Source organism: Entelurus aequoreus, linkage group LG06 (assembly GCF_033978785.1).
Source record: "Entelurus aequoreus isolate RoL-2023_Sb linkage group LG06, RoL_Eaeq_v1.1, whole genome shotgun sequence".
Classification (NCBI taxonomy): domain Eukaryota; kingdom Metazoa; phylum Chordata; class Actinopteri; order Syngnathiformes; family Syngnathidae; genus Entelurus; species Entelurus aequoreus.
In genome coordinates this window covers 68,063,648-68,090,298 of record NC_084736.1, presented here as the reverse complement: position 1 = coordinate 68,090,298, position 26,651 = coordinate 68,063,648, and the positions used below count along the sequence as shown (strand labels likewise).

Genomic DNA, 26,651 nt, shown 5'->3' with positions numbered 1-26,651 from the left:
CGTAACCATCTTCAGAATCCTGTTATGCAGGAGTTAAGAGACTTTTAGCCTCCTCTCACTCTGACTGCACTCATTCTCGCCGGCTGGGAATCTCATTTGGAGCGAATATTGCAGCTCGAGTTGTCGCCGCGGCACCCGTGGACACATTTGCACTGCACGGTGCAATCGCACAGGATGTAACAGCAGGGGTGACATAGTGAGGGGAGGATACAGCAGAGTAGGGTTGTACGGTATACCGGTATTAGTATAGTACTGCGATACTAATGAATCACTTTCGGTACTATACCGCCTCTGAAACGTACTGGTCCCGCACCCGTCCCCCACCCAACCCCCCGCCCGCGCCGGGTCGAGTCATTGCTGGTTTTACGAGCAGAGGAGCATGTTCTGCAGTCATACTTGCCAACCCTCCCGATTTTCCCAGGAGACTCCCGAATTTCAGTGCCCCTCCCGAAAATATCCCGGGGCAACCATTCTCCCGAATTTCTCCCGATTTCCACCCGGACAACAATATTGGGGGCGTGCCTTAAAGGCACTGCCTTTAGCGTCCTCTCTCACCTGAAAAGGAGACTATTATATATGTCTCCGTTATCCATAGGTTTATCTATAACCCATAAAGTAGGCAGGCACGGAGCTATTTCTCAGCGTGTGTTTATTCCAGCCGGCACGTTAATACACTGACACACAACATCCGTATTCCCATGATGCATTGCTTCAAGACTACGGCAAGTAGTAATGTCCAAAAATATAACAGACGAAGAAGAAGGACGAAGAAGAGACATGGCAACGACGAGTAAGAAGAAGTACGCTTGCAAGTTCCAAAATGATTGGAAAAAATAATTTCAGTTCATCCAGGACAGCTCGAAGGGGAAGGGGTATGCTGCCTGCACATTTTGTAGATCAGACTTTTATGTGTGTGTATATGTGTAAATAAATGAACACTGAAATTCAAGTATTTATTTTATGTATATATATATATATATACTGTTTATATATATATATATATATATATATATATATATATATATATATATACTGTTTATATGTATATATATATATATATATATATATATATATATATATATATATATATATATATATATATATATATATATATATATATATATATATATATACACAGTATATATATATATATAAATATATATATACTGGGAGAGCGTGTTTGATTAAGACCCGAAACACCCTATGACCCCGGGAGAATCACTGATGATGTGTCCAGGTTGCACCGTAAGGTGTATTTATGAAACCGATCCAGTATGGCATCGCCATTGACTTCCAGGAAGAGGCTGGATGACAACCCCGAAAGAGTGGTGACAACTGGAGAGACAGTTGACAGCTCGGAAAGACGGCAACCGGGGCAGGGAGGGGTAGCATCCCAAGCTGCAGCACCCATATAACGCTGCGAAAAACCCTTAAGACACATAAGATCAAGATAGGCTGCCTGAGGAAACCCGTGGTGCAACGCACAGGGCCAGTACCTTGTACGGCCCTGATGAGACGGAGGAGGACCCAGGCCCGGACACTCCCCACAGTGCCTGGAACCTCCAAGCACAACCGGCGCAACCCCGGGGCAGACCGTCGGAGGGGGGACGCGTGGCGTGGAGCGCTACCTGGACACAAGTTGAGGGACTGATCACCCTCGGCTGGGTCGCCCGGGAGAGGGTGTTTGATTAAGACCCGAAACACCCTATGACCCCGGGAGAATCACTGATGATGTGTCCAGGTTGCACCGTAAGGTGTATTTATGAAACCTATAAACAGTATATATATATATATATATATATATATATATATATATATATATATATATATATATATATATATATATATATATATATATATATATATATATATATATATATATATATATATATATATATATATATATATATAATAAAATAAATATATATATAGCTAGAATTCACTGAAAGTCAAGTATTTATTTTATTTTATATATATATATATATATATATATATATATATATATATATATATATATATATATATATATATATATATATATATATATATATATATATATATATATATATATATATACATATATATATACATATATATATAAGAAATACTTGAATTTCAGTGAATTCCAGCTATAAATATAAACACACACAACCACGGAGTACGTACAAGCAGACACAGTGTGTAGACAGAAAAAGGGAGAAAGGACGCATTTTGGCTTAAAAACTAACCATAAAGGTGAAGTTATAACACTGAAACGCCCTTAACGCTTTAAAGACATGGCTTGCTAGCTCGCGGCTAACGTCCATCCGCCGTCGGCAGTGTTTTAGCTACTCCTAAATCACTAATCCTGGTCTCCATGGCGACAAATAAAGTACATTTCTTACAAGTATCATCCCTGCAGGACGAGGAATAGCTAAGCATGCTTCACTACACACCGTAGCTCACCGGCGTCAAAATGTAAACAAACGCCATTGGTGGATCTACACCTGACATCCACTGTAATGATACCAAGTACAGTAGCGTATCTAGTCGATACTACTATGATTACGTCAATATTTTTTGGCATCACAACATCTTCTTTCGTTTTTTTAAAAGTCATGTTATGTTTATAAACTCAGGAAATATGTCCCTAGACCAGTGGTTCTTAACCTGGGTTCGATCGAACCCTAGGGGTTCGGTGAGTCGGCCTCAGGGGTTCGGCGGAGGTCAAAACACACCCGACTCATCGTGTAAACACAAACTTCTCCCTATCGGCGTATTACGGATACGGATGTTGTCTAGTATGCTCACTATTGTACTAAATTGCAATAGGAAAAATATGTTTAATATACCCTAAGATTTGTTGTTAAAATAAAGACAGTAGAGCAATTTTTTTGTGGTCCCCTTTATTTAGAAAAGTATCTAAATAATTTTGGTACCGGTATCGTACAAAAATATTGGTTTCGGGACAACACTACAGCAGAGTGGATCAGGTAGATGTAGACTATTGTAGAGCACTTAATATTAAAACTATAATAACACATCATATTGCATGCTAATGCCATACGCTACCGAGAATATATCTGCATCCTTTAATCTGTATTTACTCCCCCCCCCCCTATCCCCCCCCCCATCTGAACAGTAGTTACTAGGAAGATTACAGCCCAGTCAAAAGCAGACCTTTAAAGCACAATAATTAAAGTAATGCAGGGACAGAAACAATGGCCGCCCCATTTAGCTATTAGCACCGGCTCAGAGGGGTAATGACACAGCACAGATGGCATTAGGACTGTTTGGTATAGCTTCAGCTTGGACTAACTGTGTGTCAGTAAAGAGGAAGGCCAGCATGCATCTACTTCCACTTTGAAAAATGCAAAGATGAAGGCCAGTACAGTTGCCGGCCACTAGAAGGGGACATGAGTCTTTATAAATAAATAAAGATTCTGCCCTCGTTTGAACTCCTCGTCTTCTTTCTTACAAGTAGGACAGAGGCCACTGTTTGTGTAGCTGCAGTAAAGTATTAGGGCAGAAATACCATGTATAATGCATTTATTTGCTGCACATTTAACTAACTTATTCTCATTCCTTTGTCATCTCCCACAGCAAAATATATCGGCTGCTACGTTGATGACACACACAAGAGGGCCCTGAAAGGAGTGTCCTTTTTGGACTACAAAAAAATGACTGCGTTCCGCTGCCAAGACAATTGTGCAGAGAGGTATGAGAAAACACTGATTTATCCGCGGCCCTGGTGTCAGGCTAAGGTATAAATTAGAATTGATCGTCTGGAGGAGCTGATGCAAATTCAAAAAGGCTGATTAAAAAGGTTCTCCCTCATTAGCGGAGGTGTTGGATACGGTTGTAAACACCTCCTCCTGAAAAAACAAACGGGCATTGATGGACTTTAGGATTATGTCGTGTTGCCTGTTTTAACTGTCGAAGCTCATGCAGCAAGCTGACACTTTATTGTTCCGTAGAGATAAAATGGCACACATTGGTTAGCATATCTGCTTCAGGTTGTTGGTTCGAGCCTCTCTGCGCGTGGCATTTGCACGCCGTTATGTGGGTTTTCTCTACGCATGTTTAGACTCTCTTCCAGCCTGTGATTGACTGGCGACTGTTCCAGGGTGTAAACAACTGGGATAGGCTTCAGTTCATTCATAACCTTCAACATGAATGAATAAATGCATTAACATACTGTATCTCTCTATTAGGTACACCTGCACAGTCCAATGAGATCTAACACAAGAGCTCAGGAGTGTCCAAATGGACATACCTTTGTGTCAGTTATGTGTTACAGGTGACAAAGTAGATTATTATTACCGTATTTTTCGGACTATAAATCTCAGTTTTTTTCATAGTTTGGCCGGGGGTGCGACTTATACTCAGGAGCGACTTATGTGTGAAATTATTAACACATTACCGTAAAATATCAAATATTATTTAGCTCATTCACGTAAGAGACTAGACCAGGGGTCGGCAACCCAAAATGTTGAAAGAGCCATATTGGACCAAAAATACAAAAACTAATTTGTCTGGAGCCGCAAAAAATTAAAAGCCATATTACATACAGATAGTGTGTCATGAGATTTAAATTGAATTAAGAGGACTTAAAGGAAACTAAATGACCTCAAATACTGTATACCTACTAATGAGGCATAATGCTGCAATATGTACATATCGCTAGCCTAAATAGCATGTTAGCATCAATTAGCTTGCAGTCATGCAGTGACCAAATATGTCTGATTAGCACTCCACACAAGTCAATAACATCAACAAAACTCACCTTTGTGCATTCATGCACAAAGTTAAAAGTTTGGTGGACAAAATGAGACAGAAAAAGAAGTGGCATAAAACACGTCCTAGAAAGTCGTAGAAAGTTATATATGTAAACAAACTACGGTGAGTTCAAGGACCGCCAAAATTAGTAGGACAAAACGACGCTCGCCAAATACTCGAATCAGTGAAGCATGTTTAATATAAACAGTGTGCTTATATAAACAGGTTTGTGTCATGTTTGTCCTCCTACAGAAACCATGCTAAAACAAAAATTTTATTTTTTTCCCCCTCATCTTTTTCCATTTTTCATACATTTTGGAAAAAGCTCCAGAGAGCCACTAGGGCGGCACTAAAGAGCAGCATGCGGCTCTAGAGCCGCGGGTTGCCGACCACCGAACTACACGTATAAGATTTCATCGGATTTAGCGATTAGGAGTGACAGGTTGTTTGGTAAACGTATAGCATGTTCTGTATGTTATAGTTATTTAAATGACTCTTACCATAATATGTTACGTTAACATACCAGGCACGTTCTCAGTTGGTTATTTATGCGTCATATAACGTACACTTATTCAGCCTGTTGTTCACTATTCTTTATTTATTTTAAATTGCCTTTCAAATGTCTATTCTTGGTGTTGGATTTTATCAAATAAATTTCCCCCAAAAATGCGACTTATACTCCAGTGCGACTTATATATGTTTTTTCCCTTCTTTATTATGCATTTTCGGCCGGTGCGACTTATACTCCGGAGCGACTTATACTCCGAAAAATACGGTAGTTATAAGCATTAGCATTTCGGGTATTTCTCATTACATCATGTCGTTTTGCTCTTTTTTCTCACATTTTTACTGTTGTTGTTTTTTTTTCCAACAATATGCTGCGGGCCAACAAAGCTTGAGCTGCGGCCCGCACTTTGGACTCCCTTGAGTTAGTATCAAAATTAAAAAACATTCTCATGACATTATTTAATTTTGCTCTTTTTTTCTCACATTTGTACTGCTTTTTGTTAGATTTCATTTCGACATTATGTTGCGGGCCAAAAAAACTCGAGCTGCGGTCCACAAATGGTGCCTGGGTAGCACTTTGAACACCCTAGAGTTATTAGTATCAAAATTTCAAATTTTTATAATGACAGTATACAGTATATACCAGGGGTCCCCAAACTTTTTGACTCGGGGGCCGCATTGGGTTAAAAAGAATTTGGCCGAGGGCCGGGCTGTATATATATATATATATATATATATATATATATATATATATATATATATATATATATATATATATATATATATATATATATATATATATATATATATATATATATACATTGTCTTTATATTCCAGCGAGTTAATCCATTTTGTCATTTAACATCAATTAACATTGATGTTCATCAACATTTAACATTGTCACGTTATCGATGGGAAAATTCATTTTTAGACAATATGATTTGCCTGAGGGGCTAGGAGACACCGAGAGTAACAAGCGGTATAAAATGGATTAGAAAGGAAAGATACAATTTAAAAAATAAAATAAAATAAATAAATACCTTTAAACACTTTTTTTTAATTTGGGACTTCCCGTGGGCCGGATTTTGGATGGTGGGGGCCCGGATCCGGCCCGCGGGCCGTAGTTTGGGGACCCCTGGTATATACAGTATTTTTCTATATATTCTATTTAGAAAATATTTTGCGGGCCAACAAAACTTAAGCTGCGGCTCGCAAACGACACCCAGGCTGCACTTTGGACACCCCTGAGTTATTAGTATCAAAATGTACAATTGTTCTAATTGCGTTATGTACGTTTGCTCCTTTTTTCTTAAATGTTCACTGTTCCTGTTTTTTCTGACAATATGCTGCAGGCCAACAAAACTCGAGCTGCGGTCCACAAATGGCCCCTAGGCAGCACTTTGTACACCCTTTATTTATTAGTATCAACATTTTACTGTAGTTTGCTCTTTTTTGTGCATTTTTACAGTTGTTTTTGTTACATATCTTATTTCACCAATATGTTGCAAATGTCCCCCAGGCTGCACTTTGCACACCCCTGAGTTACTAGTCTCAAAATATACAGTTTTTCTCATGACATTGTCTAATTTTGCTCTTTATTCTTACATTTGTACTTTGCTTGTTTTTTTTTCCGGCAATATGCTTTATGCCAACAAAGCTTTATGGCCCCCCGGGTCACACATTGGACACCCTTAGTTATGCCAGCCTTTTCACCCTTGAGTTATCGCCAACAAAACTTAAAGGCCTACTGAAACCCACTACTACCGACCACGCAGTCTGATAGTTTATATATCAATGATGAAATCTTAACATTGCAACACATGCCAATACGGCCGGGTTAACTTATAAAGTGCAATTTTAAATTTCCCGCTAAACTTCCGGTTGAAAACGTCTATGTATGATGACGTATGCGCGTGACGTCAGTAGTTAAACGGAAGTATTCGGACACCATTGAATCCAATACAAAAAAGCTCTGTTTTCATTTCAAAATTCCACAGTATTCTGGACATCTGTTTTGGTGAATCTTTTGCAATTTGTTTAATGAACAATGGAGACTGCAAAGAAGAAAGTTGTAGGTGGGATCGGTGTATTAGCGGCGGACTACAGCAACATAGCCAGGAGGACAGAGATGGATAGCAGACGCGTTAGCCGCCGAACTCACCTTAACTTCCTCCGTCTCGCCGACCGCATCTGTGATCGGGTGAAGTCCTTCGTCGCACCGTCGATCGCTGGAACGCAGGTGAGCACGGGTGTTGATGAGCAGATGAGGGCTGGCTGGCGTAGGTGGATAGCTAATGTTTTTAGCATAGCTCTGTGAGGTCCAGTTGCTAAGTTAGCTTCAATGGCGTCGTTAGCAACAGCATTGTTAACCTTCGCCAGGCTGGAAAGCATTAACCGTGTATTTACATGTCCCTAGTTTAATAGTATTGTTGATCTTCTGTCTATCCTTCCAGTCAGGGATTAATTTATTTTGTTTCTATATGCAGTTAAGCACGATGCTATCACGTTAGCTCCGTAGCTAAAGTGTTTCGTCGATGTATTGTCGTGGAGATAAAAGTCACTGTGAATGTCCATTTCGCGTTCTCGACTCTCATTTTCAAGAGGATATAGTATCCAAGGTGGTTTAAAATACAAATCCGTGATCCATAATAGAAAAAGGAGAGAGTGTGGAATCCAATGAGCCAGCTTGTACCTAAGTTACGGTCAGAGCGAAACAAGATATGTCTTGCACTGCATTCTAGTCCTTCACTCTAACGTTCCTCATCCACGAATCTTTCATCCTCGCTCAAATTAATGGGGTAATCGTCGCTTTCTCGGTCCGAATCGCTCTAGCTGCGTTGAAAACAATAGGAAAATGTGAGGAGCCTGTCAACTGACTACGTCACGCTACTTCCGGTAGGGGCAAGGCTTTTTTTTATCAGATACCAAAAGTTGCGATCTTTATCATCGTTGTTCTCTACTAAATCCTTTCAGCAAAAATATGGCAATATCGCAAAATGATCAAGTATGACACATAGAATGGATCTGCTATCCCCGTTTAAATTTTAAAAATTCATTTCAGTAGGCCTTTAAGCTGCGGCTCGCAAACGACCCCCAGGCTGCACTTTGGACACCCCTGAGTTATTAGTATCAAAATGTAAACATTTTCTAATTAGGTTATGTACGGTTGCTCTTTTTTTTTAAATATTCACTGTTCTTGTTTTTCCGACAATATGCTGCAGGCCAACGAACCTCGAGCTGCGGGCCACAAATGGCCCCCGGGTAGCACTTTGGACACCCCTAAGTTCATAGTATCAAAAAATTTCCCAATTTTCTCATGACATTATATACAGTATTTTGCTCTTTGTGTGCATTTTTGCTGTTGTTTTTTTGTTATATATTTTATTTAGACAATATGTTTTTGGCCAACAAAACTTAAGCTGTGGCTTGCAAACGACCCCCAGGCTGCACTTTGGACACCCCTGAGTTGTTAGTATCAAAATGTAAATTTTTTCTAATTAGGTTGCTCTTTTTTATCTTAAATTTTCACATTTCTTGTTTTTTCCGACAATATGTTGCAGGCCAACAAAACTCTAGCTGAGGGTCACAAATGGCCCTCGGTGTCGGATTTCTGACACCCCTGAGTTGCTGGTATCTAAACTTAACATTTTTAGCATGACATTGTATGTTTTCTTTTTTTTTTCTTACTTTTTTTTTGTTTGATTTAATTTCATCAATATGTTGCGGGCCGCCACAAATATCCCCCTTGGCCTCACGTTGGACACCCCAAAAACCTCTGCCTTCGCAAACACTACCGTATTTTTCAGGCTATAAGTCTCAGTTTTTTTCATAGTTTGGCCGGGGGTGCGACTTATACTCAGGAGCGACTTATGTGTGAAATTATTAACACATTACCGTAAAATATCAAATAATATTATTTAGCTCATTCACGTAAGAGACTAGACGTATAAGATTTCATCGGATTTAGCGATTAGGAGTGACAGATTGTTTGGTAAACGTATAGCATGTTCTATATGTTATAGTTATTTGAATGACTCTTACCATAATATGTTACGTTAACATACCAGGCACGTTCTCAGTTGGTTATTTATGCGTCATATAACGTACACTTATTCAGCCTGTTGTTCACGATTCTTTGTTTATTTTAAATTGCCTTTCAAATGTCTATTCTTGGTGTTGGGTTTTATCAAATAAATTTCCCCAAAAATTGCGACTTATACTCCAGTGCGACTTATAAATGTTTTTTTTCCTTCTTTATTATGCATTTCCGGCCGGTGCGACGATCTTGAGTAGACCATACTCCGGAGCGACTTATACTCCGAAAAATACGGTAAATGTTTTGCACTATGAACAATTAATTATTTCGAAGTGTTTACTATTAGGATTTGGGTACTTCTATGTTTCCTTTATGCATTTTTCCGCCAACCCCATTAAAACGACGGGTGCAAGTGTACCTAATAAAGTGTCCTGTAAATGTTCGAGCACTTGCTTTCAAACCTTCTCTTCTCCCTTACTTGTGCTGCAGTGGATTTGTGTTTATGAGAAACCCGAGAGCGAGTGTACACAAAGCTCCATGAAGAAATGCTTTTCTGACTTTCGGTGTAGATGAAATTGACTGGCCGAGCCTGAACCTCACCCTCCATCACCTTTGTGATGATTTAGTCGGCCGACTGTGGGCCAGGACTTAACACATCGCTCTTAACTGGAAAAATACCTGCGGCTAGCTTTCATAAACGTGTGGAAAAGCATTGCAGAAGAGAATAGACTATTAAATGTTGACCTATGGGCCATATTTATCTTGGTATACTGCATTTTGCGGCACTTTACAGCCAAACTGTGAATTGGTTTCCCTTTGCAGTAAATGTTTCACTAGTATAATCTGCATAAACGTCCACTATTAGAGGAGCCCTGCCTTTTCCCTCCAGTCGTTCCAATCAGTTTAATCAGTGCTCATTGTTTCCCTCTGAGCTCTGCTCCTCTCTTCTATTTCTCCCCTTTACTTCCCGTCTTCATTTCTCCTCCACCGTCTTTCTCTCGCCTCTTTTTCCTCCCAGAGGAATAGCAGGGACGGCTCTATCGAATGCACTGAATTACACCCATCACTGATTCGCCGAGTGTAGAAAAGGTGCAGAGAGCCGCTTGTTTTCAGCTCCTTTCTCCTCACGCTCGCTTCCTGCAGCCGGCCGGCCCACCTGCTATTTCCAGAGCGCTGGTTTAATAAAAGAAGACAAACAAATGAGAAGGCAGTGGTATACAGAGGTCCGGGTTTGATTGGCAGCCCGAGGGGTTTTCGGGAGGGAGGGAGGGGGCGCTTGTCCATGTGTGAGGGGTTTCTAATTGCATCCGAAAGGCCTCTTGGGAGTCAAGTCCTTCATAAGGCAACAGAGGGTGGGCCACAGGAGGGAAGCTTTTTAAAGACTACTGAAATCATTTATAATTGGCTGTGCCTCAAAACCTCTTAGCATGTTTTTCATCTTTGGTCGCCAAAGAGAGTGATGTGGTTCCAAAGTAATGTCTGGATGAGTTCTTACGTGTACATCAGCACCCTCTGTGCATCGTTTATTTGTTTTTATTGACTGCAGTTGCTCTCAATATGAATCCACGTTAGCCTGGGAAGGATTAAGACATAATGAATGTGCAGGTCATTAACTCTCGCCTCTTAGACTTTGCTAATGATGTTCATCCTTCTCCCCGCTCTTTGTGCAGAGGCTACATGTACGCAGGTCTGGAGTTCGGAGCCGAGTGCTACTGCGGTCACAAGATTCAGGCGGCCAACGCTTCAGAGAGTGAATGCAACATGGAGTGTAAAGGAGAGAAGAGCAACATGTGCGGAGGAGCCAACCGGCTATCCATCTATAGGCTGGAGCTGAGCCACGAGTCGGCACGGCGCTGTGAGAAAATCCCCTTTTCTTCATTGGAAACACATGTCGCTCCATACGGCCTGTAGCTACTCTATTTGCTAGTAATGGCTGTACTGAGATGAGAGTATTTTAAATACTTTCTTCATTATTATCTAGGCACCATGCATCTGCCTCTCCAATAAAAACCCGCCATAAAAAATGTCAACAATTCCACCCTAGTAACTGAAACTAAATTAGAAAAAGACCTCACAATAATTCACAGCAACCAAGAAGTGATTTAGCCCCTGAAATGTAACATGTTAGGCCGTTTAAGGCAAATATTTGTTTTATTGGATGCTAATGCCACATTGGGGAGCCGGCTGCCCTGTCGTGTTTACTCCTTCCCTGGGAGAGATGTGCAACCTGCCTCCCCCAGCACACCGTGGTCTGCATTCTAAGCACCCGCTGCCTGCTGTTTTACAAGCGAGGTGACGGCAGGAAAGGCTGATTATCGGAAATAGGGATGGAACCTAGCACCCCTTTTCAAAGTGTGAGATCAGTCTGGAAGTGGTTGGTTTTGAAAATCCTTAAAAACGGTGGTTTCATCGTTGGAGTGCACACATGCAGGACCAGGCCATGTGACCTTAAAGGGGGCCTATGATGATTTTAATCTGTATTTAAAACACTTCCTTGTGGTCTACTCAAGATCGTTTGTTCTTAACCATAGGGCCTAGAGCAGTGTGTTTCAACCACTGAGATACAGTCTGGTGAGCCGTGGGAGATTATGTAGTTTCACCTATTTGGGTTAAAAATATTTTTTGCAAACCAGTAGATATATTGCACAAATAATGGTTTGTCGTGATCACAATATGCAGATGACAGCGGGAGGCAAGGTGCAGGTAAAAAGGTATCTAATGCTTAAACCAAAAATAAACCAAAGGCGAGTGCCCCTAAGAAAAGGCATTGAAGCTTAGGGAAGGCTATGCAAAACGAAACAAAAATTGAACTGGCTGCAAAATAAACAAAAACAGAATGCTGGACGACAGCAAAGACTTACAGCGTGTGGAGCAGAGACAGCGTCCACAAAGTACATCCGAACATGACATGACAATCAACAATGTCCCCACAAAGAAGGATAGCATCCGCACAACTTAAATAGTCTTGATTGCTAAAACAAAGCGGGTGCGGGGAATAGCGCTCAAAGGAAGACATGAAACTGCAACAGGAAAATACCAACAAAAAAGGAAAAAGTCACCAAAATAGGTGCTCGAGACAAGAATGAAAACACTACACTCTGGAAAACACCCAAAAACTCAAAATAAGTCAGGGCGTGATGTGACATGTCGTGACAGTACACCTACTTTGAGACAAGAGCTATAGTGATGCATGCTTGGTTATGGTTTGAATTCATATCCAACAATTGCGGTAACGACTTTTTACTGTCAATATCGGCTGCTGAGTTTCATATTTTAATGTTTTCTGCTGGTGGTCTGCCTCAGGATTTTTTCAATGTAAAAAATGTGCCTTGGCTCAAAAAAGGTTGAAAAACACTGGCCTAGAGGGCCGCCAAACAATATCTGTTTCTCAGCTGTGCTCCGTATGGGCCGCAGCGGTAATCAGTTGTAATACACTTTTCCACCACTTGTGGCAGTAATGACAATCTCAAACCGAAGAGGTCTGGAGCTAAAATCAGAGAAGTTTCTTAACTGCAAAAAATATGACTAAAGTGTCATTTCAGTTTCACTTTAATTTTATTGACAGTTTAGTTGTACATTAATATTATTTATTATTCTTAATTTAGTTAGAATGTAATTATTTCAGCACTGCGTAATTGTATGTGAATGTATTTTTCATCAGTTTTTATGAGTCCTTCTTCCGCAATCAATTTATTTTTGTAATCAGCCTGACTTAAGCATTGAAAGTAATCTTTGTGATTAACACATGCTGTCGTATCATTGTAAACTCTAAGTAGGTGAAGTATACAATAATTAATAATAATAATAATAATAATACCTGGGATTTATATAGCGCTTTTCTAAGTACCCAAAGTCGCTTTACATGTAGAATTAAAATCAAGAGCCTATCACTAATTCAGTGTTAATATTTGTGTGGAAAAGTTGGGTCCTAGGTCATAAAAGTTAAGAGCCCGTGCTAAAGATGACTTGTATTGGATATACTATGGTGTAAATTTAGCTCCACAGTCACTTTTATAACCTGTTCTTAAAGTCTGTCTGCAAGATGTTGGACTCTGGAGGCTTTCCCAGTGATGAGACACCCCCTATTGCAGGGAAGAGTCCCCCCAGATTATTTAGTTCTAAAGTTGTCTAAATAATGAGAGGTGACTAGAGCTGAAGACGAACCATGTATTCCATACAAAGTCAGTACAAGTATATAAAACACCAGCGCTGGAGAGGAAACTGAACCAACTAAAGTCCGGAACCTTCTCTAAAACGGGCGCTCTCCACATATGCTTTAGTCCACCTTTCTGCTGTTGCGCCTTGGTGGAGATCGAAACCCAAAGTTAACATGGCGTATGTGTCCGCTCTCATTCTCCGCACCTGGTACATCCTAACACCATTAAAACTAGCGGGAGTAATATGTGTGCGCGTGTACGGAGAAGAAACAAGGGGAGATCATTGTGTTTATCTCTTTGAGCAAAACAAATGCCAAAGCTAGTAACTTCTAAGGGGTTCCATTTTGCCCAAGCACCAAATTGCAAATGAAACCTGCTCCACTCTCTCCAAAAGTATCACAATTTATATTTTGAAAATGTACACAGTTTAAATACATATGTTAAAGTCATCACTGCAACTAGTTTTCCTCACACAGTCAAAAACAAAACTACATAAACATTAAACGGGACGGCGTGGCGAAGTTGGTAGAGTGGCCGTGCCAGCAATCGGAGGGTTGCTGGTTACTGGGGTTCAATCCCCACCTTCTACCATCCTAGTCACGTCCGTTGTGTCCTTGGGCAAGACACTTCACCCTTGCTCCTGATGGCTGCTGGTTAGCGCCTGGCATGGCAGCTCCCGCCATCAGTGTGTGAATGTGTGTGTGTGAATGTGGAAATACTGTCAAAGCGCTTTGAGTACCTTGAAGGTAGAAAAGCGCTATACAAGTATAACCCATTTATCATTTAATATATTAAACAGATTCACCTGGTCACAACATTAGGTACACCTGCACACATAGACCCTGATAAAAACAGCTGTTTTTAGCAACATGTATGTCACCGCATGTCAAGATTAGATGAAAAATATACTTAATCTTCCATTTTTTGGTGTTTCCTTATGGCCTGAAAAAGGAAGGAGGAGCTCCTCCCCCTTAAAGGCCTACTGAAATTAATTTTTTTTATTCAAACAGGGATAGCAGATCCATTCTATGTGTCATACTTGATCATTTCGCGATATTGCCATATTTTTGCTGAAAGGATTTAGTGGAGAACAACGACGATAAAGTTCGCAACTTTTGGTCGCTAATAAAAAAAAGCCTTGCCTATACCGGAAGTAGCGTGACGTCACAGGAGGAAGGGCTGCTCACATTTTCCTATTGTTTACAATGCAGCGAGAGAGATTTGGACCGAGAAAGCGACGATTACCCCATTAATTTGAGCGAGGATGAAAGATTTGTGGATGAGGAACGTTAGAGTGAAGGACTAGCGTGCAGTGCAGGACGTATCTTTTTTCGCTCTGACCGTAACTTAGGTACAAGGGCTCATTGGATTCCACACTTTCTCCTTTTTCTATTGTGGACCACGGATTTGTATTTTAAACCACCTCGGATACTTTATCCTCTTGAAAATGAGAGTCGAGAACGTGAAATGGACATTCACAGTGACTTTTATCTCCACGACAATACATCGGCGAAACACTTTAGCTACGGAGCTAACGTGATAGCATCGGGCTCAAATGCAGATAGAAACAAAATAAATAAACCCCTGACCGGAAGGATGGACAGAAAATCAACAATACTATTAAACCATGGACATGTAAATATACGGTTAATGCTTTCCAGCCTGCCGAAGCTTAACAATGCTGTTGCTAACGACGCCATTGAAGCTAACTTAGCTACGGGACCTCACAGAGCTATGCTAAAAACATTAGCTCTCCACCTACGCCAGCCAGCCCTCATCTGCTCATCAACACCCGTGCTCACCTGCGTTCCAGCGATCGACGGAGCGACGAAGGACTTCACCCGATCATAGATGCGGTCGGCGGCCCAGAGACGGAGGAAGTCAAGGTGAGATCGCCGGCTAGCGCGTCTGCTAGCCATCTCAAAGTCCTCCTGGTTGTGTTGCTGTAGTCCGCCGCGTTAGAGTGTCCGCCCTGAGATCGGTAGGTTGGAGTTCAAATCCCAGCCGAGTCATACCAAAGACTATAAAAATGGGACCCGTTTCCCTCCCTGCTTGGCACTCAGCATCAAGGGTTGGAGTTGGGGGTTAAATCACCAAAATGATTCCCGGGCGCCGCGCCGCTGCTGCCCACTGCTCCCCAAGGGGATGGGTCAAATGCAGAGGACAAATTTCACCACATCTAGTGTGTGTGTGACAATCATTGGTACTTTAATCTTTAATCTTTAATCTAATACACCGATCCCACCTACAGTTTTCTTCTTTGCAGTCTTTATTGTACATTAAAAAAATTGCAAAAGATTCACCAACACAGATGTCCAGAATACTGTGGAATTTTGGGATGAAAACAGAGCTTTTTTCATTGGATCCAATGTGGTCCGAATACTTCCGTTCTCTCCGGGACGTCACGCGCATACGTCATCATATCTAAACGTTTTCAACCGAAAGTGTCGCGGGAAATTTAAAATTGCACTTTATAAGTTAACCCGGCCGTATTGGCATGTGTTGCAGTGTTAAGATTTCATCATTGATATATAAACTATCAGACTGCGTGGTCGGTAGTAGTGGGTTTCAGTAGGCCTTTAAGCTGACATATTGACTTAATTTCTAAATAAGTGCTTGCAACACAGCCAAACTGCGAATCCCCGCAAACAGAGGCAACCAAAGCTCACACTAAACTGTACGAACCTTATGATTTGATGCTTTGGCATTGTTTAACATGAGTTACCACATTTATGAGTCAGAAAAGACGAGATTCATTATAGGTCGCCTTAAAAAGGCTCATTATATGTATAGTAGTGCTGTCAAATCAGATGAATCCCACCTTTGTATTTGTATTAATCATGATTAATCACAGGTTATTACTAACTTGCATAATTTAAAAAATACCTTTAAAATAGACTCCTATATTTTTACACAAATGCAATTTTATTGTCAGAATGTCATCCAGGAGCATGTTTAAGATGCACTTGAATGCACTACATGTATTTGCTCAAAACTTGGTATGACTGATATTACTTATTTTTAACACTTTTATAACCTTTATATCCCCGAGACATAAGTCTGATTTTTTTTTATTTGTCTTTGGCCAAAAATAGAACATGATTTATTAATGGCTTTTGACATATCAGGGCCATTTAATGATGACTTTACATGGAATTATTACGTATGACTCCTGTGCTTTCATACTCCTGGTTTATTAAATAATTCACCAGGTTGTTACGTTTTAGTCAAAACAAGTGCAGCACCCGAATGTGGTAGTAACTTTTGCATCATGTTACTACAAAATAACAAAATTTATCGCAAAATACGTTCAAGAATTTTTTTACAGAGAGGCCGATTTTTACAAAAATGTGGCGTCATTACTAAATGAGATGAAAATGTATTACATTATTAAATAATGCACCATTGTTATACTTGTTACAAATTGTAATTTGCAAGACTGTTTTGTGCTGTTACCACGCACATATCATTTCTGTTTGTTTACTATTTTCAATTCTGCTTTTTCCTGCTGCTTAGTCAGCTGCACGTTAGTTACCTCTGACCCGTGTTGCTCATGTGAGCCACAGTAGGGAAAAATGGAGAAGAAATAATAATGTGCCGAGGTGGCTGCTTAGCAAATCATTACACTCACATGATTTTTGTGTCTCCACCGTAAAAGTTGATGAATCGTCGCCTTTTCTTAGAACACATGCAGCATATATTTTGTTAGAATTCTTCCGCTTTCTTCAAGACCATCCGTTATCAAAGCTCTGCTTTGACAATGTGTCATCCACATGTTTACATTATTGCTCTATTATTCATCCCTCCAGGCCGCGTTTATGTGACATCTTTGCACGGGGCACGTATGCGCATTGCGCAAACCAACAGTGCACGAAAACTCCATCCTGGTAGGGTTTCAAAGGATTATTGGTGACAGAGAAAAGATATACGATAGAGGGAGCAAAGGCAGAAACATGGGCATGGCATTAAAAATGTAGCTTCAGTGAAATAAAAAGGTTAAAGATAAATAAAACATTAGATGGAGTCACATGATTAGGTCTCAAAACTATGAATTTAAACCCTTATAGGAGTGAATACGGCAGACAAAGACATAAGTTTATTCTTGCTGCGTCTTACGGTGTCAAAACTACTTCCACCTTGAATATAAATGTTGAAAAGTGTTTGAATGGCATGGAAACAGCCTGCATGTCAGCAAATATGCTCACTCTTCAACTTTGAACCATTTTCACCCTCTTCCGCTTTTTTTCCACCCCCAACACTAAAGAGGCCTTGAAGGACATTTCTGCAGGAGCTGAAACTAAGACTGTTTTCACTGCGGGACTCTAGAAAGAGGTCCCACAGCCTCCGTAGCAGAACCTCCAGGTTCTGTAACAGCTTCTTCCCTGAGGTCATAAGACTCTTGAACGCATCATAATAATCCCCTCAATTCCCCCCAAAAAACGGATTAACTCGCTGGAATATAAAGACAATATAACATACATCCATAAATGTGGATGCATATGCAAAAGTGCAATATATTTATCTGTACAGTAATCTATTTATTTACTGTATATCTGCACCTTATTGCTCTTTTATGCTGCACTACAACAAGCTAATGCAACAACATTTTGTTTTTATCTGTACTGTAAAGTTAAAATTTGATTGACAATAAAAGGAAGTCTAAGTCTAAGTCTATAAGCCAAGAAGTTGGTGAACTTTGACAGCCAATTTAGACCGGGAGATGGCGAGAAATACACAAAAAAGATCATCGTTTGCACCCACATTTTTTTTAACCCATCGTGAGGATCATGATTAATTCTACATCTAAACTGGAATATATGAACTTCCACCCCAGTGAGGGCAGACATTGTACATTAAGTGATTATTGTATTATATTTGTTGGCTCTCACAAAGTCTGCATGAGTAGTAGCCAGTGGTGTTGTTGAAGGGAAAAGTGAACGTTGTGATGCGTCTGGGAAATTACAGCACCGCTGTATGCTTAAAATGAAAGAAACGAAAATAATACATGGTTTTATGAAAATTCGTTCTTATCTGTACTGTAAAGTTCAAATTTGAATGACAAGAAAAGGAAGTCTAAGTCTAAGTGAAGTAGCAAAATCCAACCAATGAGATTAAGTTTACAGTAAAAAAAGAGAATCGGCTTGCCTCTCCTCTTGTTGAGTTCAATTCTAACGATCAGAACAGAATGAGGTTGTGGGGTTAAAGTTCGTCAACACACTACGGGAACAGGAGTAGTAATGGAGAGAAACGGGTCAGGGCCACAATAGACTGGAGGCGGCATCCCAGTAGGCGCTGTTCATCAGGGGTCAGTGGATGGAGGTCGCGAATGGAGGCTGCGCTCAGGAAGCGTAAAACTGAAGGATATATTGTTTTCATCCCCCATTCTGCTTTTCCTGTCTTTTCCAGACGGCAGCGCCATTTTCAAGGGCTGTTTCCACAGGCCGGACAATGTCACTTTGGCGCTCCCTTTCAGCGTCTCCATCCAAAACATGTCCGTTGACAAATGTGTCGACACGTGCACGGAGAAGGTGAGGCGGATTTGTTGCCATCGGTTGCGCATGACAGCCCCCCTTCAGTGTTTAATGGCCGCCGTATTTCAGGAGAAATCTCTCGCCGTCCTGGCTGGAGATCGATGCCACTGCGGCTTCCCGACCCCCTTCTTCTCCCTCCACGAGCCGGAGGACGAGGGCATGTGTCTCCACCGCTGCCTCGGCGAGGAGTTTGAAAGCTGCGGCAATGACGAGTACTTTGTGGTGTACCAGACGCAGGTGCAAGGTAAATTTTGTACTGTCAGGTAGGAAGTGAGACAGCCGCTTCCTGTGTTTTCAATAAATAACAGACATGTAAGTGCGCAGTGGTACATTAAAAGTGAACAATTCAAACTGCTGAGCGCACCACTTCACTTAATGCATGCCTTCATGTACTAGAAGTATATAAGGAAATGTCTGCGATGGTTCGCACCACCATTATTGTATTTTATTTATTAATAAAGTCTTGACAGTCCCTCGTTTATCCCGGTTAATGGATATGACTATGAACAAATTTCCGCAAAGTCAGATTATAATTTAAAAAATCACATATTTTCATATGGGCAGCACGGCACGAACAGGGGTTAGTGCGTCTGCCTCACAATATGGAGGTCCTGGGTTCGATCCTGCGCTCGGGATCTTTCTGTGTGGAGTTTGCATGTTCTCCCCGTGACTGCGTGGGTTCCCTCCGGGTACTCCTGCTCCCTCCCACCTCCAAAGACATGCACCTGGGGATAGGTTGATTGGCAACACTAAATTGGCCCTCGTGTGTGAATGTGAGTGAGAATGTTGTCTGTCTATCTGTGTTGGCCCTGCGATGAGGTGGCGACTTGTCCAGGGTGTACCCCGCCTTCTGCCTGATTGTAGCTGAGATAGGCTCCAGCGCTCCCCGCAACCCCGAAGGGAATAAGCGGTAGAAAATGGATGGATGGATGGATGGATGGATATTTTCATAGTCAGAGCATTAAAAAAAAATTGCAACCTTCTAAATACGTTTTTTTTACTTTATAGGAGCCATATAACATCACCTTTACACTCACCCAATGTAGTTGGCTTGAGTTTGTTCTACTGTAGATTAAGGAATGGCTATGCAAAACAAAAGTAAAACTGAACCAACTACAAAGTAAACAAAAACAGAATGCTGGATGACAGCAAAAACTTACAGCGTGTGGAGCAGACGGCGTCCACAAAGTACATCCGTACATGACATGACAATCAACAATGTCCCCACAAAGAGGGATAGCGTACGCACAACTTAAATAGTCTTGATTGCGAAAACAAAGCAGGTGCGGGCAATAGCGCTCAAAGGAAGGCGTGAAACTGCTACAGGAGAACACCAACAAAACAGGAAGGGTCACTAAAATAACAGTGCAAAGCACTACACACAAGAAACAACAACAAACTCAAAATAAGGCACGACAACCTGGTGGAGTTTAATTTGTTAACCTTTTCTGCTGGTGGTGTGCCTCCGTATTTTTTTTATGAAAAAAATGTGCCTTGGCTCAAAAATGTTTGAAAAACACTGCTTTAATGGATACAATGAAACACAATTAAGCTTATACAACTTGTTTTCCCATGCTACTGGTACTAAATCTGTGATTTAGTAGCATGTTTGTTACTTTTTTGTTTGCTTATTCACTAAAACGTTGAAAAGGTTCTCCAGATTTGTTGTGCAAGGACCCCTAATTACTTAGGAAAATTGCATGAATCTTAATAGCACGATTTGATGAAATGTCGGGAGTGGGTGTGCAATTTGGCGCAGATCCAAATGTGAAATGTCTCTCTCCTCGACTCTGAGTGCCTCTTTTATGTTTTCATATCTAAATGTGAAGGATATTCATTTGTTGTTATTCCCACATAGCACTTGGCCTCAAGTGTCAGCCTGTATTCTCCGATGTGGGCAAAGTTTCCTCAGGGCAAAAGACAGCAGTCGCTTGGCTCAGCAAAAATAAACGATCTGGAAAAAAAACACACTCACTACAATTAAGTTGCACTGTGTGGAGAACTTCAAGTTCAGTTCCACAGAATGTTTGCTTTTCTCGAGGATCCATTGTGTGTTTGTGTTTTTAAGATTTTCCACTGACATCAAAAAAAAAGGAGAAGCTGCTCAGTTTCCCCCCACAACAACACAAAACATTTGTTTTGACCTTTCCCCTTCCTCTTTCTGTAATAATTTGTATGCCACAACATTCCAACATTGTGTCATTTCTACACTGCAAAAAATCAGTGTTCAAAAACAAGAAAGAAAAAAAATGAGGGGTATTTTACTTGAACTAAGCAAAATTATCTGCCAATAGAACAAGAAAATTTGGCTTGTCAAGACTTTCCAAAACAATTAAAATTAGCTAACCTCAAAGAACCCCAAAATACCTTAAAATAAGTACATTCTCACTAATAACAAGTGCACTTTTCTTGATAGAAAAAACAAATATAAGACCTTTTTTCTCAATATGTTGAAAAATGTTCTTAAATTAAGTAAATGCTAGTGCCATTATCTTGACATAATGATATGCGCTCGGCATTACATTTCTTGAAACCGGCCAACTTATACTAAAAACTAGTTTATTTTTCTTAATGGAAGGCAACAAGGCAACCGCTTGTTACTCTCGGGGTCTCCTAGCCGCTCAGGCAAATCATACTGTCTAAAGATGCATTTTCCCATCGACAACATGACATCATCGCGCCAAGTGCGTGCTCTTTTAGTCATTAGTCATTATATATATACAGTATATATATATATATATTCGTGCATTAACTATTTCTGTTCAAAATAGTTTGAAATGTCACATGTTAAATGTTTAAATATTAACTGTCAGTTTGCTGTACTGTGCCAACTGTACTACTATATGAGTACGTGTTTTCTATTGTTTCATTGAAAATAAAAGTCAATTTGGCTGTCATCCGTTTTAATTATGAGACACAATTGTGTCAAAGTCAAGATTTTTTATTTCATGCTTGAAATAAGAAATTTTTACTTTGAAAAAGCAGTTTTATACTTGTGAGTGTTGATGACACAGCTTTGCAACAGTTGATATTCTAGTTTCAAGCATGTTTTACTCAATATAGGTCATAAAATCTCAGCAACAAGCTGTAATATCTTACTGAGATAATTTAGGACCAAAACCCTTAAAACAAGTAAAACACTCTAACATAAAATCTGCTTAGTGAGAAGAATTATCTTATCAGACAGAAAATAAGCAAATATCACCCTTATTTGAGATATTCAATCTTACTTAGATTTCAGTTTTTGCAGTGTACTTTTCTTGTTCTTCCAATAAGCTCAATGGAAAATAAAATAAATAGTAACATACTATGTTCTTGTCGAACATACTTAATAGCCACTGTACAGTATATAGTATGTACAGGGCCTGCATAACAATTTATAATAATGCTCAGTCAGTTTGATCGACAGGTATTCAATTGGCTACGATTGTTATTTTGTGATTGGAGTCCCTAGTGGTGTTAACTGCAATGCATCACACGGAGTGGAGATGCTAATATTTAACTTCCCTTATTCAGATACTGAAGAAGTGCAAAATCATCTCATTATGATGCAGGGCATTTTTACACCACTACAAGCTACAACCACATGAATAAATATTCTTATCACATTGTATTGGTATATCAAATGGTGGCCCCTTTCCTGCAGATGTAACGGATAGTGTGGCCGTGCAATACTGCGTTGTGTAACCCAGCCACATCATTTATGTGGCCCGCAGATGCCTGGAAATACTATGCGTCAATAGAGCACTTTCCACTTTGACAGAAAAGAATGTGCTGCATGCAATTGCATATCTTCTAGACTTTAGTATTATTTGATCATGCAACAAAATATTCCAAGAACTGTTTTGTTTATCAAAAATACATACTTGAATATCAGTTTGTCACGTCACATCATGCCAGAAAGTGTGGCTGAGCAATAGTATGTTGTGTAAACCTTATCCCTCCATAACTTTTTAGACACTGGTGTCAAACTAAAGGCTCGGGTGCCAGATCTGGCCTGACACATCATTTTAATGGCCCGCTATATCATTTTATGTGGCCCGTCACATCAGTTTTTACGGATCACCACATCATTTTACATGGCTGGCCAGACCATTTTTTATGGTTGGCCACATCATTTATGTGGCCCGTCACATTAGTTTATACCAGTGGTTCTTAACCTTGTTGGAGGTACCGACCCCCACCAGTTTCATATGTGCATTCTTTAGTGAAAAAAAAATAATACAAATGTTCTAATTCAAGACAAAGTTATATGTTTTTTTCACTGGTGCACAAAATGAACCTTGCATGAACATCACCTTGTTCAAAGAACAAAACCAACACAGTGCATAAACTCACAACAAATTACACACTTGCAAATCAGATGGAAAATTAGAGGGAATATTGTTTGGTGGAATCCATAATACGCTGATAGGGAGAAGTTTTTATTTACACGATGAGTCGGGTGTGTCTTGACCTTCATGGTGGAGGCTCCGCCGAACCCCTGAAGCTGACTCACCGAACCCCTAGGGTTCGATCGAACCCAGGTTAAGAACCACTGGTTTATACGGATCACCACATCACTTTATATGGCTCGCCAGACCATGTTTTATGGTTGGCCACATCATTTATTTGGCCCGTCACATCAGTTTATGTGGCCCTTCACATCAGTTTATGTGGCGCGCCACATCATTTTAATGGCCTGCCACATAATTTAACATGGCTCACAAGATCATTTTATATGGTTCGCCACATCATTTATGTGGCCTGACACACCAGTTCATTTGGCTTGCCACATCATTTATATTGCCCGCCACATCATTTTATACGACTCGCCACTTCATTTAATATGGCTCGCCAGATCATTTTATATGGTTCGCCACATCATTTATGTGGCCCGCCACATCATTTTATACGGCTCGCCACATTAATTTACATGGCTCGACACATCATTTTATATGGTTCGCCACAACATTTATGTTGGCCCGTCACATCAGTTTATATGGCTCATCACATAATTTTACATGGCTCACCAGATCATTTTATATAGTTCGCCACATCATTTATGTGGCCTGACACATCAGTTCATTTGGCTTGCCACATCATTTATATTGCCCGCCACATCATTTTATACGACTCGCCACTTCATTTAATATGGCTCGCCAGATCATTTTATATGGTTCGCCACATCATTTATGTGGCCCGCCACATCATTTTATACGGCTCGCCACATCAATTTACATGGCTCGACACATCATTTTATATGGTTCGCCACAACATTTATGTTGGCCCGTCACATCAGTTTATATGGCTCATCACATAATTTTACATGGCTCACCAGATCATTTTATATAGTTCGCCACATCATTTAAGTGGCCCGCCGCACCAGGTTATGTGGCTCGTCACCCATCCATCCATTTTCTACCGCTTGTCCCTTTTGGTGTTGCGGGGGGTGCTGGAGCCTATCTCAGCTGCATTCGGGCGGAAGGCAGGGTACACCCTGGACAAGTCGCCACCTCATCACAGGGCCAACACAGATAGACAGACAACATTCACACTCACATTCACACACTAGGGCCAATTTAGTGTTGCCAATCAACCTATCCCCAGGTGCATGTCTTTGGAGGTGGGAGGAAGCGTAGTACCCGGAGAGAACCCACGCAGTCACAGGGAGAACATGCAAACTCCACACAGAAAGATCCCGAGCTCGGGATTGAACTCAGGACTACTCAGGACCTTTGTATTGTGAGGCACATGCAATAACCCCTGTTCCCACCGTGCTGCCGTGGCCCATCATTTATAATTCAAGTGTAACCCACGTCACTGTTTAAAGATGACGTGTCAGGTGACTATAAGCGCAGTCTGGATTGACTGCCGCTACTCCAGTCAAGCAATCAGCTGCTCCAGGCAGCAGATGGCGGCATTATTGACGCCACAATACCTTTTTTCATTGTGAATTATCCACTCATCCAATAAAATAACAAAACGGTAAGATGCAAAGACTTGACCATCATCTTTTTAATTAGAGTTCCATGCAGTACATACAATGCACACCCTGAACTCCATTGTAAAAATGTGTGTTTCTACATTTGTTGTTTGTCCTATTTTATTTTATGCTTAAATCTACTATGTTCCCATTGGTTAAGTTAGTAGTTATGTTACCTTGATGTTGGCTGTGGTGTTATTTTAACAATTGTTTTTATTTATATAATAATTGTAATATTTGAATGATGATAAATTAACACAGGAGTTAGTACGTGTGCCTGACAATAGGAAGGTCCTGGGTTCAATCCTGGGCTCGGGATCTTTCTGTGTGGAGTTTGCATGTTCTCCCCGTGACTGCGTGGGTTCCCTCCGGGTACTCTGGCTTCCTCCCACCTTCAAAAACATGCACCTTGGGATAGGTTGATTGGCAACACTAAATTGGCCCTAGTGTGTGAATGTGAGTGTGAATGTTGTCTGTCCATCTGTGTTGGCCCTGCGATGAGGTGGTGACTTGTCCAGGGTGTATTTTATTTTTATTGTCTGCATTTTAATTTTGCTTTTATTTTCTTTCATTTCACTTTGTTGTCTGTGAAGCACTTTGAGTCTGCCTTGAGTATGAAAAGCGCTATACAAATAAAGTTGCCTTGCCTTGCCTTGTACCCCACCTTCCGCCCGTGTGCAGCTGAGATAGGCTCCAGTATCCCCCACAACCCCGTAAGGAACAAGCAGTAGAAAATGGATGGATGGATGGATGGATGAATGTGTTGTGGCAGTTGCGGATGTCACCAATGTGGCGGTTTGCGGAAACCCTCGGTCACTTTTCAAACACATTTTTAACGGTGATCTGCCCAACATGAGAATGCTAAACAGGAAGTACTTAAAGTTTAATGGCTTTGTAAATGTACTGAGCCCAAGTCCAAGTTCATTGTGTTCTTCATGGTATTTTTGAAACGGCACCAAATTTGTCAACTAACTTGAAGTGTTTTGCCAAGAAGATTATTTGTAATATGTATATTTTCAGAATGTGCTTGTTCTATTTTTGGCTGAAGTTAGACAAAAAAAAAAACAATCTGAAGTTGTCTTTATTTTTAAGTTTTAATGCCATTTTAGCAGTCTGGCCCACACGGGAATAGATTTTTCTCCATGGGCTAAAATGAGTTTGACATACCTGATGTAGACAAGTACACTATGGGGAAGTTCCCATTGACGCAAAAAGTGACTACATATTTGTTTTCATCACCGTTTAAACAGGAATAGCAACTGATAGCTGGTTTTGACAGATCACCTGAAGTAGCAAATAATACACACAGCTTTAACTTACATTTGTGTCGATGTCACGATCGATGGCTTGCCTGCATATGGCATCATATACTGCCAAAATAAAATTTGCAGCTTAGATAGGCTCCAGCACCCCCCACTACCCCAAAAGGGACAAGCGGTAGAAAATGGATGGATGGATGGATATAGCGATGTAGAGCACGACACATGTTAAATCCACACATTTTTGTTTTTGGTGCTTCCGGTGAGACGTTCAACTTGAACTTCCTCATCTCAGAAAGAAAAGCATCTGATTGGCCCACTTTCGTCGCTAACTCCCACCCTCTGTCATATTGTGGGCTATTAAAGAACTGTGATTGGATATAGTCTCAACTTCTCCCACCAATTTACAAAACCCAAAGCCAGTGAAGTTGGCACGT

General features: G+C 40.6%; 1 protein-coding gene across 1 annotated transcript in view; it reads left to right on the top strand.

Annotated features, from left to right (window-relative positions):
- wscd2 (WSC domain containing 2) overlaps positions 1-26,651 on the top strand; it is a 208,778-nt gene that overhangs the window by 135,426 nt on the left and 46,701 nt on the right. Inside the window, exons 3-6 of the mRNA XM_062051310.1 lie at positions 3,583-3,697; positions 10,973-11,157; positions 18,866-18,987; positions 19,060-19,234. Coding sequence (XP_061907294.1) covers positions 3,583-3,697; positions 10,973-11,157; positions 18,866-18,987; positions 19,060-19,234 — 597 coding nt within the window. The remainder of the gene's footprint in view (positions 1-3,582; positions 3,698-10,972; positions 11,158-18,865; positions 18,988-19,059; positions 19,235-26,651) is intronic.